Below are 18610 nucleotides of genomic sequence, written 5' to 3'. Positions count from 1 at the left end.
CCTAAACCCTTCCAGTAATGCTGCAGCGAAATAGAACGATTAGCTTTAAACGCAAGTTTTCATATCCATCAAACCCATCAGAAGCTTAACTAAATTATGCTCGCTCTGGGTATGATATCCATATACAATTTTAATCTCTTGTTTTTGACTTTCTGATTAACTTTCCCTTCTCCCTCGCTGTATTAGATTGCTTTTGCGAACATAGTATCGTTTTTTTTGATATTATTATAACTAGATATATTCATACTAAATACTATCGTAAATAGTTCAGGCTAGCAATATACTCCCTAACCTCGTTATATACAAATTCGTCTAATAGAATATATTCCGATATGCTTCTATTGGGGTATAGTATAATGCGGCAGATGGGGATCCTACCGTGCTATTAAAGGTAGCTCTTCGTTCGTGCTTTAATCTTACCCTAGCTCTTGCTAGCTAGCAACTAGCTGCTTGAGGACGCTAGCTAACTAACTTACCGAGCTTAGTATTTCACTAGTGCGTGCTAGCCTAGTATATCTATTATCATATGTGTCCTCTGGGCATAACCAATATAGGCTCAGTACCAAAGTGTAAATAGTATATATTCTTCATTCTCTAAATTACATTATATATTTATGCATTATATTCTATACACCTATTTCATATTCGAGTCAACCGTAGTTTATCTGTGCATGCCCCACTGTTAGCCGCAACCGGAGGCAGCAGCTCAGGCATCCTGATATGCATCAAAATAACAGTGCTCGCCTGAAGATCGCTGGGAGAGCAGCATATTAGTTTAGGTGGGGTGGGGTTAGCTCTTAATTCTGCTCAATGTGAAAGGTATCCACTCCAATGTATCAGTTCCATGCCAACTATCAGGTGCACCTGCTGCCTGATTGGTGTGAGTCGGTGCTAGGCTGCTGATGATGGGAGCACTTACTGCATTAGGATACCAGGTGGTCTTTAACGGTTTGCTCATTCTATGATATGTGGTTGAGCACCAGCTATGAGTGCCGATGAACTGCAGGCTGGTGCGGAATGGATATTGTGGGTAGAGTGTTATAATTCTAATTCAAATACTATTCTTACAAGTAGATTTTAAAAATATACATAATATGTTATATTCAGTAGGATGATGTATGAGTTTCCATATCTTTTATCTGTATGTGGGTGTGTTATATTTTTATGAAGTAGTAGCAAAGGTAAATACGAGTATTATATAGTAGCTTGCATCTCGACCCCACAAGGCAGATTCATTTAAATCAACTTAATTAGAGATAGTATGTTCTTTGAAACAAAATAATTTAAGTCGCATAAGTTGAGTTTCTCATATGATACTAGGCACTATTGGTGGTAAGTACCCATCAGCTAAGACCAGAAATATGTTTAAAAATAAACTGTTAAAATAATTTAATAACATCACTACTTGATTTAACGTACTGTCTTTTACATGTCTATGCAATGCAGTATGACATACATATCAATTTACTGAAAATACATCATGCGCATCAAATTGGTGTCCGGTACATGCACCAAACCATGGATGTATTGATGTGGCAGGAAACTACTTCGAATGAAATTTTGTCTGCTGTAATATATGCTATTGAATAAGCATGTTACTGAAAGCCGCGTAGTGGCAATATAAAATTATATATCAGCCTACAATTCTTCATAAGAAAGTACTAGTATTGCTTATTAATAATAAATAAAGTACAGATAGGTATAGCTTCAAATATAACAGAATTATAGAGCAACGGCCGACTCGAGACATGATAACCTGCTTTTGTTGTATTTGAAAGTTGGTAGTCCATCGATTTTAATTGTCATCGGTAATTATATTGCAGATACTTAGTAGTAAGTAGTGCATATTATAAAAACTATTTTGCATTTACAATTTTGAAAAAATGTTTTATGTTCTCAACGCTAATCGTAAAATTATTTCTGTTTTATTGAAAATAGAAAAGGCTAAACCATGAGGATGCTATGAACTTCTTACTACTTGCCCAGTCCCATATTTGTTTTATAGAATACCCATGTATGGTTAAATTGACTCTCAGTGAATCTAAAGCATTTTATTATGGATTCCTTCATATTCATGAATAATAAATAATCATAATTGCAATCTATCGTCCTACCGGAAATAGGCTTATTACTAAGCAAAGAGCAGTTATATTCACACCTCCTTGTCATGATATAGAGTATTTTCATTCCTCATATGTCAGCAAACATGTGACAAAAAATAAATATTTCCCATATTATTAACCATGAGGAGTATAGTTACACTAAAAACGTAAATAATGATACTTGTCCTAAAACTAGATATTTGACATAGTTTGCACTTGCTAAGTTTCCAATCACCTATACCAAATATTTAATTTATTAATGTTGATGAGTCCGTCTTGATGTAATTACGGCGTATGATCAATTTCATCCAGGTGCATTATATTCTAGTGTTTTGTCATAGTTGCCGTTTTGTACTGATGTTTCAATCTTCGTATTTTTCACCTGGAATAGTTTCACCTTGCATGTAAGTAACTATCTCAGCTTGTTGTTTTAGCTCAATGTTATTTTGCTAATTAATACCAAAATTACAACTGTTGTTAAAACAGAAACTGAGTCATTTTCTGGTAGACATTATACTCACTATAGTAATAGACCTTAACCTTTATTAAATGAATATTTAAATAGGTGAACTATTGATGGAAATCTCTATACTAATTTGAAAAATAAAGTTGGATATTAAGATTAAACGTTTTAAGTTTAAAATTATTGCTTCTAATGCATTTCAGAATATAATTGGCAAAAAAATATTTATTGCTAAAATTTAAGATATTATTATTTTCATTGACCATCTCTTTTTATAAATTATGAATTAATATAAATCATAACTAAGTAATTGCATTCTCTGTTGATATTATGATACTTGTTCTCTTTATAATACAACTAAACAATCCTATAAGCGATCAAAATTTATCAAATAGTAACATCATGGTATAAAAAATTGTAATCTCGCTATATCATAAATTAATTTTGTATTTCATTATAGATTTGATAATATTATCATGTGTAAGAATATAATTTAATTTTATAAAAGTTTATTTTATCGGAAGTATCCATATATCTATCTAATTTTGTATAGTATTGATACTATACTATGTGTCAAATAGTAATAAAGCTAAAAATCTTATTTAACTTGCGTAATTTCAATATTCAACATAATTTATTGAGTTTATAATAAATGCTATGTAAAAATAAATAACATGTGCGAAGCAGCACATAAATTACAAATACCTTCACAAATTTTTGATCATAGCAATATAAATTTATTATTAGTGGCTTTTGATGATTTATAATATTATTAAAGTTAGATTTCTTAGCAGACTACGTATCTATGTTAAAATAATCTAATTTTAGTATATAAAGCCAGATATTTTATGATATTTTACTGCTTTCTTGTTTACAAATATTTATGATAATAAAACAACTAATTTTATATAGAACTCTAGCAATTTTTACTACTATACAGACTATCGAAAATATTTTAACTTTAGAGTAATATTAATTTAAATTATAAATGGGAACAACTTAGGCTTCAATAAGTATTTAATTCTAAACTATAGAAATAAATATAGTCTCTATATTATATAATAATTTTATATCTTTTAACTTACAAATATGAATCGTTTTTCTTCAATAGTATAGCATTCTTGGTCCATATCACGTATTATCCTAATAACCTATACTCTGAAACTTAAAAAATATTTATATGAAATATTTCCGAATAATAAAACGTGTAATTTAAATAATTTTTAAAAATTAACTTAGATGATAAACCCTTAATATATACAAATGTTTTATATATTCTTAGCTGAGCACTGGCTAGAACATTATATCTATATCATTTTATATTTACTATAGTATAATCCAACTGTATGAACATGTAATAGTAATGTAATTTTCCTTTATTACATTTAGCTATTATCATAATGTTATTTACATAGTATTAAATTTACTCAATAATTATATTATTTTTTACTATGCCATCATTTTAAATATATAAATTATTTTGGTAGATCTTAGCAAGGTAAAGATAAGTAGTTGAAACTTTATCTTTAGTACTGTAAGTTTGATATTAGAATTATACACATGAAACTAACTAAAAATATTAATTATTTAAATTTATATTATAATTATTATTCTGGAAAAATGAATAAGTTTCTAATTAACAAAGATGCTACATAATTGTAAGTATAAATATCACCGATGATTATTTTATGTATACATATATTTAGTAGTTGATACTAAAGTAAACATTGCATAGCTTGTCTATTATAAAACTGATTCTTTAATGCTCTTTCATTATCTTGCATAAAATCAGCTAAAAGTATTAATCTGAAAATTAAGAATATAAAATTCTACTTAGTTTGTGTAAACTTTATAACTTTAATCTATACATCATTTCCTGGTCATTAATAAATCGCAACACACAAAGTATTGATTATATGAATATAAATTATAACCTATTCGATTAAAGTATATTATAATATAATTTATCTAGAAAAAGTTACTTTTATGATTAAATATCCTATTTAATCTTAAATTCTTTATCACAGGCATTCAATTCGCTAAAAATACTTTTAGACGGTTATAATTTGTTTATTATTAGTAAATTAAATTACTGAGTATAAATTACAAATTATAATAAGTTTCCACTTAGTTATTATACTTAGATAGTCTATATTGTGATACGATAAAATTATTAATAATTATTGTATCTACTGAAGGTTTAAAATTATTTTTGTTATTACACAATAGCAACTTAGTTTATTCATCAGAACATTTAGTAATTATGAGTGTAAGGTATTTTATTTATAGCATTATTAATAATATAAATACATTGATATTTACAGCAATATATCGTATTCTGTATTACAAATTTCAGTAATAAGATAATGTATAATAAACACTATTAGATTAGTTTATTAGATTTTCATAACTATAAGCTAGATGATTTTTGATTCACTAAGTCAGACTCTAGTTAGAAAGGTAGATAAATATTTTATATCCTAATTATTTAAAATAAACAGTATATAAATTACTTTAATGTTCATTACTTATAAATATTATTATTTAAAAAACATATTAAGTAATCTAGAGTAGTACAAGTATAATTTGGATATATATAGATTGTAAATAATTATTTTACACAACAGTGAATATAATAACAATTATTATATATTATAAAATATACTATATAAATGAAATATTTATTGTTACTTTTGATTAAGACTATTCAAAAATTAATTTAGTTCCTCTACTTATTTAAGCAATAATTACTAATTCAAATTAATTTCTGAAAAATAAAACAAAATATCTGATTAATTTGGTCCTACTTAAATAATAGACCTAGAAATATTTTTAGTTTTTTCGTGTAACCCAACATCGCTTGGATTACCAGAAGCATATGAAATATAATAAACTCCATTTTAAACATTGCTTATTTATTATAGTCCCTCAAACCCATGAAAAGTAACTAAAAAGTCAGGGTGTTTTTAGTCAATCTTTAAAAATTTAGAAAAAAACTTCTATTTATCAATAGAGATAGCGCAAATTAAGGTTTTTATCTATTTTGTTTGCTTTAGTGATTCAAAAACTAGTTTCGAATAATTAACACCATAAGCTCGAATATTTTATTAAAATTAACTGAAACTAGTATTTTCATAAATAAAATCGTCAAAAGGTTATTGTAATAATATAAAGTTAGAGCCTTAGCATACCTCTTTTAGTAAATCCATTGATTCTCTCTATGAAATAAAGCTACCGACAATACTAAAATACATTGAACACAATTTTTATTCTTATAAGATCAATTTAAATTTAGACAAAACATTTTCATTTTTAACAATTGTATACAAGAATAATAATAAAGCATTAATTTCTGTCAAATATTGAAGCTTCTATTAAACTAATAATTATTTTATACTCAAAATATCGATATTAATAATTAACTCATCGAACTGCTGTTATACTAAATAATAAAACACTGCAATATATTTTAAATTAATATACCCAGAAGAAGTAGTTAATAAAGTCGATTTCACCTATTCCTCAAGATTGATATGATATTAGATTGCTGTTTTAACTTTTTTAATTTCAAAATATTTATTAAAGCAACTTTATTTATTTATAAAATATGAATATTGATTGTTGATTTTTAGTTTAGTCAAAGAATTGAAAGATAACTGCACAGATTATTCTCTTTTATTTGGACATAACCATAATTATGGCGATATAAGTGGTAAATAAAGTTATTTTGGTAACGAATTTTCAGGACATTAAATATTATAGTAATCAGTATAATTAATTTATGCTAATGATCTACAATAGCTTTATAAAAACTCATCCGTAGCTAGTGCAATAATTATTTCCTAGTTACTATTTAACTGTTTGCATAATGTAACATGAGGATATGGTAATCCAATAATTCTGCCATGTTAATACTCTAAAGAGGTTCCACTAGAATAAAAATGTTACTAAATCTTATTAATGTTTAGAAAATTGAATAAGGACATATCAGTTCCAGAATATATACATTGATTTGTAATCAGAATTTAATCTGTTTGGTCATCTCTTATTCTATAAATAATGACTGATATTTCTCCAAAATATAGACACTATCGATCTTAAATTATATAGTTCCTATATGAATAAGAATAAACCATGAAACTTACCATTCTCAGTAATCAAATTAGTATAGTGATCAGTGCTACGTTTTAAATTTCTTTAGTGTGTTATTGATGGTGAATTTTAAACTAATAACTACAAATAATCTAAAAGATTATCTAATCTAAAATATTGTTCATACTTATTTAAAATATTAGTTTGATTTTTTTCTCGTATTATATTTTATTAATGCAAAACTTCGTCTACTAGTAATAAAAGATGGCTATTACCCTATAAAACAAATTTATTTACATCATTTTACTCAGACTTATTCAATACTGCTTGAATATATAATTGTATAAATTTCTATAAATATGGATAGGAAACAACTAGTTGCACAAAAAGAGCAAATATAAAAGACATTTTGTTATTTTCCCACGCTTCTGACTCATCTCGATCGAGAATGTCCTTGGAAGCCTAGCTTTCAACCACGGCTTTGGTTTTCGTTGATAAAGACTACTGGTTGTCAGCTATAAATTCACGAATGTACCCCACAATGTAATCTATCAGCGCGATTGTGTTTTTGCTATATAACGTAGTATTATTTTGTTTGGAAACTTTTATAATGTTATCTAAGTATATAGCGAACTGTAAGTTATTTGGTTCCACCTTAAAAGAATCTAAAATATTTTGGATATCATACAGTAAATTGCTATCGGCAAAATCTGGACAAATATTTAGTAGTTACTGGAATAAATTTAAAAGCGTTGATATTTCCTAAGTGCTCCAAGATTCGTCATGGGTCTTAGCCAAAACTTAATTATCTTTAGCGCTTACTATGGTATCTTGACTTGCTTTTAATATAACCTCCTTTGTAGTTAATATAAATTAGTTACATTTTATTACTATATTACATAAAGACTATTTTTATTTAGTTCTCAGTTATAACTTAAAGGTATTCTAACTATATAAATACTACTCATCCTACCAGTTGACATAGCCTTCCAATTTTAGAATATACTTATTAATAATTTTGTCAAATAGTATCAGCTACTTCTATTCAAAATAATTGCAAAAAATAGTGTTTTAATATACATTGAAGATAAATACTATTTGCTTAACATTAATAAGTTAAATATTTTAATTATTCTAAAAATCTAACTTCAATTATTTATAAGTAGATTCTATTGGATAAATAATATGGGCGTTAAAAATATAATGATCAAGTGTGTATTTCAATATCTATTCATGTTCATCAATACTAATGTTATCGAAATAAGTTTAAGAATCTTTGGTTTTGTTTATATAATTTATAATTTTGAATAAAGTAAAATTAAAAAAATTATCTAAATTTTTCTAAAATCTATAATAAAACTAATAAAAATTTATAGAAGAACTATTAACAAATAGCTAATTATAACTATATAAATAGATCTTTTATGAAATAAATTGTTAGCTCAATTAATATAATTAAACTATTTCTTCACGAATATTCGCTTAGATTTATTAATATTTGAGATCTTCATGGACATAATTTTCTGAATTAAAAAGTAATGATAAAGCTTTTGAATAATTTAAACTAGAATTATTATAAATTGGTTATGAATTTTTATCTGCACACTAAATATAAATTGTTGTATTTCTTAGCGAAAAATAATAGTAATAATACGTTGATAACAAAGATACAGATTTTCCAGATCTGGAACTGTTACTTAAAACTCCATTTTTAATGTCACTAATGTATTGCTGATCTCCTTCAGAAACCGTTTGAACAATAAAATACTCCGTTTTAAAAATAAAAGAGGGAATACATAAAAATTTAAAGAAATCTATAGATACACCCAATAAAAAATGAATTGGAATGTGAAATATAGTATCCGCTTTTTGCATTACTATATTTTCGTTTTTATCAGATCTATAATAAAGATTTTCAGCTTATTACATGAAATCTTTAATTTAAGTGCTGCTTAATTATTAATTATTATCAGCTAAAGTTAAAAAATTAGCAGATAGACCATAAATAAATGCCAAAAAACTTGAATTATATTCATCCGTAAGTTTCAAAGCATATTTTAATAAAATTACAGTAATATTTAAAGGAGATAAACTTAACAGAGGTACAGAAGCTGTTTACAGTTCATAAAATTAAAAAGAAGGAAATAGATTTGTTTTAACATGGAAATAATTAGTAGCTTATGGAGTAAATTTAACTTCTTATAAACTCTAACATACATTATAACCTAAATGTAATATAAGAATTCCTATGTTTGCCCATAGTTCAGAAATATTAAATTTTTTAATTTCACATTCATAAACTTAGTAATTAATAATAAATTTATTCAATTCAATATCGTTAAATATCATTTTATATGAATACATTACTAAAAATACATGAAAATCTTAAATAGTATTAATATTTATTTGCACTAAATTATTTGAATCCTATATGAAATTTTGTATTAGTCTGAAACTCTACTAATTTATAAAAATTTATCTGTGAAAGTAGCATAAATCTCAAACAGCAACTCGCTATTTGAATTTAAAATACAAAACTTTAATTTCATACTTCGAGGCGTTGAAACTCAATAAATATAAATATTTTATACTAATATAATATTAAATAAAAGTCGAGTAAAAATATAAGATTGTATTATTAAGTAATATATTAATTATTTTAATTTAAACAAATCGTAAAAATCTTACATAATTATATAATAATACTTTTTATAAGTCTTTATACGCAATCTGTTATAATTACTATTTGCTATACTGTATTTATTTTATGTTATCATATTTCAATTTCTTTGATGAAAATAATTCTATGATTAAGCATGATACTTTGTCAGTTAGAATATAATTAATTTATAAGTAAACTAGTTGCTTGCCTGTATCATTGCAAAATTTTACTTAAAGTAGTAAATAGTATATTTATCAAAGCTCTTAATGATGCATATAGGATAATAACATTCTGTATACATAGTAGTAAATCACGATTCAGCCCCCCCATTTACATTTGTTGATTTATGAAAAGTTCAGGTGTTTTATAGTTCGCAAGAACAATTATAAAATAGCTAATCCTTTTAGAAACCTCTAAATCCAAATTTGGGTGGTGGACTTAATGGTGACTCACTAATCTAATTCTAATTTTGGTTAAATTTTAATAAAGCTTTATTATATCTACAAACTACATCACCTATTGTCTATAATAATATGCATAAATTCTATTAATTTATCTTAATATAATAATAAATCTATTAGTTAATAATAATATGTAGGATTTCTCTATTATTTGTGATGTATATACTTAAAACTATTATAAATTTTATAAGTTTAAAATTTAAACTAGATCAACAACAAATAAAAATTATTGATATTATTTTGATATATATTTTTTCCTGTCACCTTATTTTTGCAAAATCAGTGTTTTCCAATTCCTTATAATTTTCACTACCTTAGAAATCAACTAAAATTTGATTCCCCTTTAACAATTGAGACTAGTGCAATTTTATTATCAAATTTAGAAAAGCACCAAAGCCTTTAAATCTCAGGTTTATGACTAAACCCAAGCTGCTCTAAAGACCATCTCTAAGCTTTAATGCGCCATAACTGCAGCAGGGCCCACCTTGCTTAAATCTGCATTTATCTAATTCAATTAAAAGCTATTATGTAGAATATATGCTAATAATGTGTTATCACGTTACAAATTCTGCCATCAAACTCCGTAGCAGCATATCCCCTAAATTCCAACTTAAAGAAACGTCCTTTTCCACTATTGCAACGCTCGAATCGCAATTTCGCAATTTCCCCCAGCAACTGATAAACTTGATTACGGTTATCGACTAGAAACTATCAATTTGTTAGATAATAATTAGGAACGTATTTAAATTTATCTCAAAAATCTTCGCTTCTGGTGCGTTAACAGATGCTGATAAGGAGTTGCTAGCTAGGAAACAAACTATTAGATTATACTTTGTGTAGTAAAGATATCGTTACAGAGTTAACTATTTGGAATAAATATACCAATTTTTAGGTTTAAAAGCTGGAATTATGTTGTATCAGTTGAAATTTCTGTATAAATGTAATTATAGCAAAATAGCATTCCGTTCGGTAGCGCTAAACAGCTTTATCTAATATGATTCTGTTCTTAATTACTACTCAGAATTCTAGTATATTGTGGTAAAATAATATTTTTAGGTGGGGAATTTAGAAAAATATTATCGGTAATGACATACTAAGTTAAAGTGGGGTACTGAGTTTTATTAAAGTGTCATGCAAATTTTTACATCTAAAGGATGTAAATTCCCATTTATGTGTGTGTGTATCCACTTGCTTGAGTTGAATAAATGAGATCCAAGTTATCTTTATCTTTGTTTTCATTTATCCTATCTCTTACAAGTGCGGTATGTGCATAGAAGTACTTGTATTATCTTAATGAGATGAAAATTTAGTACAATTATATTGCATAAGCTGAGATTGGCAGAATACATCTTTAATTTTCATAAATAGACAATAAAATTTTTAAATAGATTTTTATGTATATTGGAGAATTTTGATACTTATTTGCAAAAAGTAACTCTTAGTCATAATATAGCATATTGTAAATAGAATAAATTAACCAAATTAAATTCTTTTTAGAACGATAAATTTACAAAGTAAGTGTAGATTTGTATTTTATAATAAATAAATATACTTAATGTAAGAGTAAATTAAAATCTTTTGAAAATGGCAAAATTAATAAGTATAACAAAATAACTTAAAATTCTTAGTAATAACTCAAAATTAATGTATAATATATTTAAATCGGAAAATCACTACATGGTGTACAATTTTTCTGCCAAACTTAGTAAGCTAATTTTTGCAGTATAAAGATCATCATTTTTGTGAACAAGCTTTCCATCTTTTGCGAAAATATAGCAGGTACTCTTTTCTGGGAATACTTCCTTCGCTTTATTTGTTAAAAAGTCTAAAGATCTAGGATTATTATAAAAAAGTTTCTCACAAAACTAGTTTATTATAATAAGCATATTATGATCATTAATAAAAGTTATTCCTAATTTAAGAAAAACAACTAAATAATTCAAGATATTTAAAATATGCATAATTCTTAATGGTAAAAATATTTCAATAGTTTTAAAGCATACTAATACATTTAAGATTTCATCAATACGTTTTTCTAATACTTTTCTCCCTTATGAACTATGGCGTGCAACACTTTCCAAAATTGCTCCAGCTGCATCAAGCCTTTCATTTATTTTAGAACCTAAATCAGAAAGATTTAAATGATAATTTTCATCAATATAAGTTCCAAATTCTGGGCCTTAAGCACCTGTAAATTACTAAATCTTGTCTGCTTAAAAATCTACCAATAATATTGTTACAAGATCATCAATAAATTAAGAATTGCCTAATACAAAATCTGCACAAGTAATCTAAGTCTATATTAACGCATAAACTATTTTAAAAGATATAATCTACATTTCTGGAGACTGCTTTATTAAAATTTTAAAAATTTATGGTTTACCATATACTGCTCCTGATAGTTATTATAGTTAGGACGGTGACAGTAAATAAACTTATTATAATACATCAGATAATGTTTTCACAATATGCAATTAATTTTAAGATCCAGATATATCCAACAAAATAGTGATAATTTTAGTGATCTGCAAATCACTCAACTAATCCATTTAAAAATTAGTATATATAAATATATATAAATCAATATCACTGCCAACTACCTTTATCTTTCAAGCAACGATAAATATCGATCTTAGAGACACCAGGTAAAAGTGAATCTATAAAGCATGCATCTGCAACAGTATCTAAAGAATCATCCACCATAATATATTGATTAACTTTTTTCCCGTTATTATTCCATATTATAGTCATAGTATTTTAACGCTTATTTTTATATTCACAACTTAAAACTGGAATACATATGCTATCATTAACTATAAATTCTTAGCTGAATAATGGATTGATCTATAAACTTTCGAAACAAAGTTAACCATCAAAAAATTCTAATATAAAAGTAGAAATTAATTTAGGCATTTCAAAGAACAATGGAAACAAAACAGTAATTGGAATCCTTATTTTAAGTAACATTAAGGCATTTAAAAGTGCATAGTTTATAATTTGGTTGTGGTTAAAAATTTACACTAATGTGCATCCAAATAAAAATCTTGAAGTGTTTTAAACTACTAACTCATTAAATTTAGGTGAACTAAGATAATAACTAAATAAACAACAATTCTAGCAGTGAGGTGTTTTTATAATAGCAAATAAACTTTTTAAACGAATATCTTGAATAGCAGCCTCGTAAATTTATTAAAATGAATCATGTGTAGTTTATTAATTATCTAGTATAATTTTATAAGCTACTAATATCTATTTGCAGTATAGGCAACTTTTCACTTTATGATCGCATTTTAATACATAAGGCTTCATTTACTCTTACTAAATTTAATTCAAAAAGGTTATAAATTCTGTATGTGATATAAATTCACTTTAAGGTTATTAAAAATCTATTAAAGGAGACTTTATATAAGAATTTAATGAAAAGAAAGCTTTAGAATCTCTTGTATTAACAAATATATTCTCTAATGATGGATTTAAAATCGGTTTTGACATTAGCTCTTAATGTAAACTAAAAATCCATTTAATCAATACATTTTATTAAAGTTTGTACTATTTTTACTTATTTAATATTATGTTTAAATAATTTCCAGGATATGATGGTGATATATATGTAGATTGTAATATTTTAGAATAAATATGAGAATTTTATTCGAATAAGGTTAATATTGATTCAAGTTTTTATTTAATATCATACCAATATACTATTCGTCCTGTATCTGTATCATATGCATAATGCATATCGTATTACTCAGAGGAATAAACTTATTCTTGCTTAATAAATCTCTCTGTCATTTACTTAATAATAATATTAATAATAATAAATATAATATACATTATCATCACTTTTTATACATATTAGCAATACCTTTTAAGAATCCATTATCTAAAAAGCTTTCTAGTGTAGCTGTTTTAGCCTTCTTCAAAACTAACTGAGTGTCTATCGCAGATTACGCGACAGAAAAGGATTTAACTGTATATGACGTTGTAGAAATAGATGTTGATGAAGAATTTTCAGACTATTCTTTAATTGTTTCAGTAATGACCAATAAATCATCAGTTTACGACTACTCATTATTAGAAATCAAAACTTTATTAACATCATCTTAAATATAGGAAACTTGAGAAATTTCACTGCTATTATAGTCATCAGAACATTCATCAATATTTAATGATAATGTAACCGAGAAGGAATTTTCTGGAAAAGGGGAATATTCTCGCGAATTATTTAGAAGACTAAAAGTATAAGGTGTGTTCATTTTTCAAATGAAAATGGACGTGATATATCTATAAATATATAAATAAATAATTGAAAAATATTACCTACAATTGAAACTACAATTTTATCAAAAATCGAAGTGATTAACAGAGGTACAGTTATAAATATTCTCAGTTCTATATATATAGATATGAGTGAGAAACAACTAATGAATTCAATTAAAATCCCAAAACGGCATTAATAACATCTTTCGTTAATTTTTCCCAATAAATGATAAAGAAGTGAAAAATAAAGTGTAAATTTAATACTAATACTTTTATTATACTTTACTATATATTAAATAAAATAAAAATGGATTATATTTTAAATACGCGTTTAGTAAATTCATTCTTAATAAAATTTAAACAGGTTTCCTTTAAAACTGATATACGAAATAATTTTTCATAAAAATATACGCATTAATAAATATTTTTTTATAATATGCAGCTTTAGTTTAAAAATATAAACCTATTATTATTAGAAAAATCTTATTTTGAAATGATTCAGCTTACTATTGCTTTTTAACTTGGAATTTCTTAGCTTCTAAAGATTAGTATTGATTAAGAGATTAGTAGTATTATCAAAAATCCGAATTTATTTATAAATGCTATAGTAGTAAATGATAATATCCTTTAAAACGAATTATTATTACATAATAAACTTAAGAAAAAAATATAAAATCAATAAGATATACAGTTTTTTATTGATATTGTATAGTAATAGTTCTAACTAATTAAAATACCAGTCATCAGGTTTCATTTATATAAAAAAGAGCATATTGATAAAATTATAGAAACTAGCAGTATATCTAGAAAAGATTAGAACTATGAAACAATAAAATATTTTCTTTGTCCACACTATAATGTGTAACATACAATATAAATATTATACTATTATTTTATGACCTAAAACGCAGTCGTTGCGAATAAATTCAGTAAGGATTACCTAGATTTTTATAATGATATGAAATTTAAATAAAATTTTATTATAAAAAATTCAGATTATCTTTTACATTAAATTTTACCATCATTAGGTAATGGGGCAATAATTTAATAGTTTATCTTAAATGGAAGTAACATATCAAAATGCAATATATTTAGATTAAAAGAATAAAGTCCGAATATGACATAATTTATCTCAATACCCATTATATCTTAAGACTAACTAATTGTTCTTGTAGTTGAAGGTATTTCTATTTAAGATAAAGTAAAGGACTTTACAACAGTTTTAGGAGAGCAACCATTGAAATTTTATATAGATTATTATTCAAATTGGTTTAAAGATTAATAACTTATAGTTAAGAATCATGTCTATTATAAATTTCCTAATGTATTACCTGCTATAGATACTTTTAATAAAATTGATCTTTAGCTATAGAAACTGCTTTAAATAGTTTAGTTTGATTCTATAAACAATGAGTACAGAAAATTAAAACAGCTTAGTCAATTAATTGATCAACCAATGTACACACTTTATTAGTAGATTATTGATCGAAATAATCTTCTTTAATTTTTTATGAAGACATAAATGGAGTTGTATTTATTTTATGATGTTGATCTAAAATTATTTGTTCCTAGGTCTGTTTCAATTGTTTAATATCTTATGTCAGAATAAAAATTACGACATTCTTTTATTGATTAAGTATCGTCAATTTAATTCTAGGAGTAAAAATTAATTTCTTTACTAGAAACTAAATTATTAAATATAAATGAGTATATATCTTGTGGGTATGATGTCTTTAAAGCAAAGCTAAATATATTACTACACTAAGAATGAGGTGAACTAGGTATAATCACTACGAATTTTTACTCATTGCATCATAAAATTAAGCTAGTTCTGTTTTAATAGTACTTAATTTTTAATCATGACTTTATTAAAAGCATTAAAATTTTATCTATTATTAGGAGTATTATTCTGTTAATACTTAATTTGTATCTGTTAAATCATTTATATAGAGGCTATCATTTTTTATATGAATGTTTAATCTTTATATCTCAATTTTTTGATTCTAATTTTATTCTAATAATTAATATATTTTAATTTGATTTTACCCCTCTTCGATGAGTTTATGTTATTAATGAATTAACTTGGCATTATACATTTCAATTTAAGCTTAAAACCCCGCTTCCACTTTTTATGATGTAATTTCTTACTCTAAAAGTTACCGTGATAAATCAGCAATTTATTTTTTATACTTTAGTATATCAATACTTTACTATGAATTAAACTATTCTTAAATATCATTAATTTTCTCTAATTAACACATTTAACTCTATAATTCTTAATTATGTTGCTTCAATTCTTTAATCTAGATTTAAATAACATGTTCTTCCACTACCACATTAGGTTCTCTCAGTTACTCAAATTAAAATTTATCTTCCAATAATTAATACCTATAACTGGATATATCTTTTGGCGGTATAGGATACTTTTATTAATTCACCGCCCTCATATTTTGTTAAGTAAATTATAATATCTAATTTAATATAATGTGTATTGAAAATGGTCAGATATAAATATCGCTACATTTATATTGAATTAGATTGCAATCATACACTCACATCACAAAATTTATTATTAAAGCTTTAAAACTCTATTATCACAAATGGTGGTATTTTTCTTGAAATGTAGCAAAAGCCCTACGTTATTTTCCTAGACCCGAAGTTCTCTGTCGTGCGTTTTGCTTAACGCAATTTTGAAACTCTTAAAATGCAAGTTTTATGTGATATACAGCGAATTTTAGGAATTAGTTGTAACATAACTCATATTTCTGGATCCGTTTTTTAAATGCAGAAGTTTATTTTACGCAATGTAGAAGAGAACTCGAAAGTAGATTTAACTAGAGAGTAGAAAATTGACGAGAAGTGATGTATTAAATTTGTATTTATAATGAGTATTATGTGATTAGTTTACCATAGAAATATAGATTTATTGATGGTTGTACTTATAATTAAAATAGATATTTTAAGATTAAATTGATTATTATCAGCTGAATGGTAATAAAATTTTGATTAATTATGAATAAAATTAATTATTCTTAATTTGAGTGATTAATAATTATAATTTTAATATAATTATAATTTAATATTTTAGTTAACAATATTTTCTTAATTAAATATATTAAACATAAACTAATAAATAATAAGCAGTTACAATCAAATTTAATTGGGAATGGGCTAATTTATGAAACTTTAATATGGTGTAACACAATTAAGGTAGTATAAAGTAATGTTTACTATAAACTTAATACTTAATTTTATTTATATTTATAAACTTTATCTATGTTGTTAACATTGATGATTTTGCATTAATACTTATAATAAAAATAATTAATGAAAATTTATACAATTGAAACTTATAGTTCAAATAACTATTTCATATAAAATGTATTTTAAATAATAATTTAGTATTCTTACATGAAATATTATTTTTCTCATTAAGCTATTAAATGCTAATAATTATACTATGAATCTCTATTTGATTATAATTTAAAAATCTTTACAAATAGAAAGAATATCTATAATTTACTTATAATAATATATAGGTATTTCTAGTATATAAACTTATAAAATTAAACAAAAATAGCTCATTTTATTTATGTTTTGCAAAATTAGTCAAATTCATTTTAAACTACTTGTAAAAACTAACTTTTAATGATAATCCATCTTAATGAATCATTCAATTTTTATTCATTGAGCACATTTTCTAATTTTTCACGCCTATCCATAATTTTCTTCGTCTATGGTCTTTTATATAAATCCATAAGCTCGTCTGCTTATTTAATAATTTTAGTATAATAAAGTTCATTATACATTAATGCACAATTCTTATCTATACAATATTTCAATATATGAACGTAACTAAGTCTATCAGTCTACTTATAATCATCTCTAAATTTAAACTCTAATTTACATGTTAATTAATCTCCTTCTTCTACATCCTTTTCTTCCCATACATTAATTAGATTTACTAAATCAACAGGGAATTATCTCCCATGAACTAAATTTTCTTAAATAAATTTACATATAAGTTGACTTTTAATTCCACTTTTTCTTAAAATATCTCTTCTTAATTCATATACGTACATGTGTGGTAAACTATAAATAAGTTCGCAGAAAAAATCTAATAATTTAGGTATTGAATCATCTATATTACGTTAGCAATAAATTCTACCTGTTGATTCAACAGTAAGACACCTTTTTGTAATATGTTTAGGTATTTTGTATTAAAATTCATCATAGATTGATTAAATTTTTTCATATTAGTATTATAACAGTGTTATATCATCAGATAAATTAATAATAACTAATTTAAGTGGTGTAATTCTATATGATAATAATGAAATTACTGATAAAAAATGCACATAAGGGAAAATAATTTTAAAGTCAACTAATTTTAATCTAATTGACGTTTACATAGGTTACTAAACAATATATACAAGAAATAGTAAAAACTAAAGCTAACTAATATCAAATTTGTAATCCTAAATATGTCTTGATATATTTTCAGGAGTAGACTTTTGAATAAATAATAGAAATTCTTTCTTTCTTAGTTAAATTGCGCAAAACATTCTAC

At 24.7% G+C, this 18610-nt stretch overlaps 9 protein-coding genes across 9 annotated transcripts; 2 read left to right on the top strand and 7 right to left on the bottom strand. All coding sequences in view use genetic code 6, as the record gives it.

Annotated features, from left to right (window-relative positions):
• Positions 1 to 5006: 5006 nt before the first annotated feature.
• Positions 5007 to 6551, bottom strand: SS50377_21282 (uncharacterized protein; the record flags this gene model as incomplete). Its single annotated transcript, XM_067905219.1, has 1 exon — positions 5007 to 6551. The coding sequence occupies one exon, from the start codon at positions 6549 to 6551 to the stop codon at positions 5007 to 5009; it is 1545 nt and encodes a 514-aa protein (XP_067768701.1).
• A 52-nt stretch (positions 6552 to 6603) lies between these two features.
• Positions 6604 to 9021, bottom strand: SS50377_21281 (uncharacterized protein; the record flags this gene model as incomplete). The annotated part of the gene is made up of 1 exon (XM_067905218.1): positions 6604 to 9021. One exon carries the CDS (start codon positions 9019 to 9021, stop codon positions 6604 to 6606), a length of 2418 nt encoding a protein of 805 aa, XP_067768700.1.
• Positions 9022 to 11450: 2429 nt separating this feature from the next.
• Positions 11451 to 12329, bottom strand: SS50377_21280 (uncharacterized protein; the record flags this gene model as incomplete). Its single annotated transcript, XM_067905217.1, has 1 exon — positions 11451 to 12329. The coding sequence occupies one exon, from the start codon at positions 12327 to 12329 to the stop codon at positions 11451 to 11453; it is 879 nt and encodes a 292-aa protein (XP_067768699.1).
• Positions 12330 to 12366: 37 nt separating this feature from the next.
• SS50377_21279 (uncharacterized protein) lies at positions 12367 to 13614 on the bottom strand (the record flags this gene model as incomplete). Its single annotated transcript, XM_067905216.1, has 1 exon — positions 12367 to 13614. One exon carries the CDS (start codon positions 13612 to 13614, stop codon positions 12367 to 12369), a length of 1248 nt encoding a protein of 415 aa, XP_067768698.1.
• Positions 13615 to 13619: 5 nt separating this feature from the next.
• On the bottom strand, positions 13620 to 14036 carry SS50377_21278 (uncharacterized protein; the record flags this gene model as incomplete). Its single annotated transcript, XM_067905215.1, has 1 exon — positions 13620 to 14036. The coding sequence occupies one exon, from the start codon at positions 14034 to 14036 to the stop codon at positions 13620 to 13622; it is 417 nt and encodes a 138-aa protein (XP_067768697.1).
• Positions 14037 to 14347: 311 nt separating this feature from the next.
• SS50377_21277 (uncharacterized protein) lies at positions 14348 to 15811 on the top strand (the record flags this gene model as incomplete). The annotated part of the gene is made up of 1 exon (XM_067905214.1): positions 14348 to 15811. The coding sequence occupies one exon, from the start codon at positions 14348 to 14350 to the stop codon at positions 15809 to 15811; it is 1464 nt and encodes a 487-aa protein (XP_067768696.1).
• A 16-nt stretch (positions 15812 to 15827) lies between these two features.
• SS50377_21276 (uncharacterized protein) lies at positions 15828 to 16487 on the bottom strand (the record flags this gene model as incomplete). The annotated part of the gene is made up of 1 exon (XM_067905213.1): positions 15828 to 16487. One exon carries the CDS (start codon positions 16485 to 16487, stop codon positions 15828 to 15830), a length of 660 nt encoding a protein of 219 aa, XP_067768695.1.
• A 50-nt stretch (positions 16488 to 16537) lies between these two features.
• SS50377_21275 (uncharacterized protein) lies at positions 16538 to 16903 on the top strand (the record flags this gene model as incomplete). Its single annotated transcript, XM_067905212.1, has 1 exon — positions 16538 to 16903. The coding sequence occupies one exon, from the start codon at positions 16538 to 16540 to the stop codon at positions 16901 to 16903; it is 366 nt and encodes a 121-aa protein (XP_067768694.1).
• Positions 16904 to 17621: 718 nt separating this feature from the next.
• SS50377_21274 (uncharacterized protein) lies at positions 17622 to 18605 on the bottom strand (the record flags this gene model as incomplete). Its single annotated transcript, XM_067905211.1, has 1 exon — positions 17622 to 18605. The coding sequence occupies one exon, from the start codon at positions 18603 to 18605 to the stop codon at positions 17622 to 17624; it is 984 nt and encodes a 327-aa protein (XP_067768693.1).
• Positions 18606 to 18610: the final 5 nt, after the last annotated feature.

Source organism: Spironucleus salmonicida, chromosome 1, assembly GCF_000497125.1.
Source record: "Spironucleus salmonicida strain ATCC 50377 chromosome 1, whole genome shotgun sequence".
Lineage (NCBI taxonomy): Eukaryota > Fornicata > Diplomonadida > Hexamitidae > Spironucleus > Spironucleus salmonicida.
This window is presented reverse-complemented; position numbering and strand designations above follow the sequence as displayed.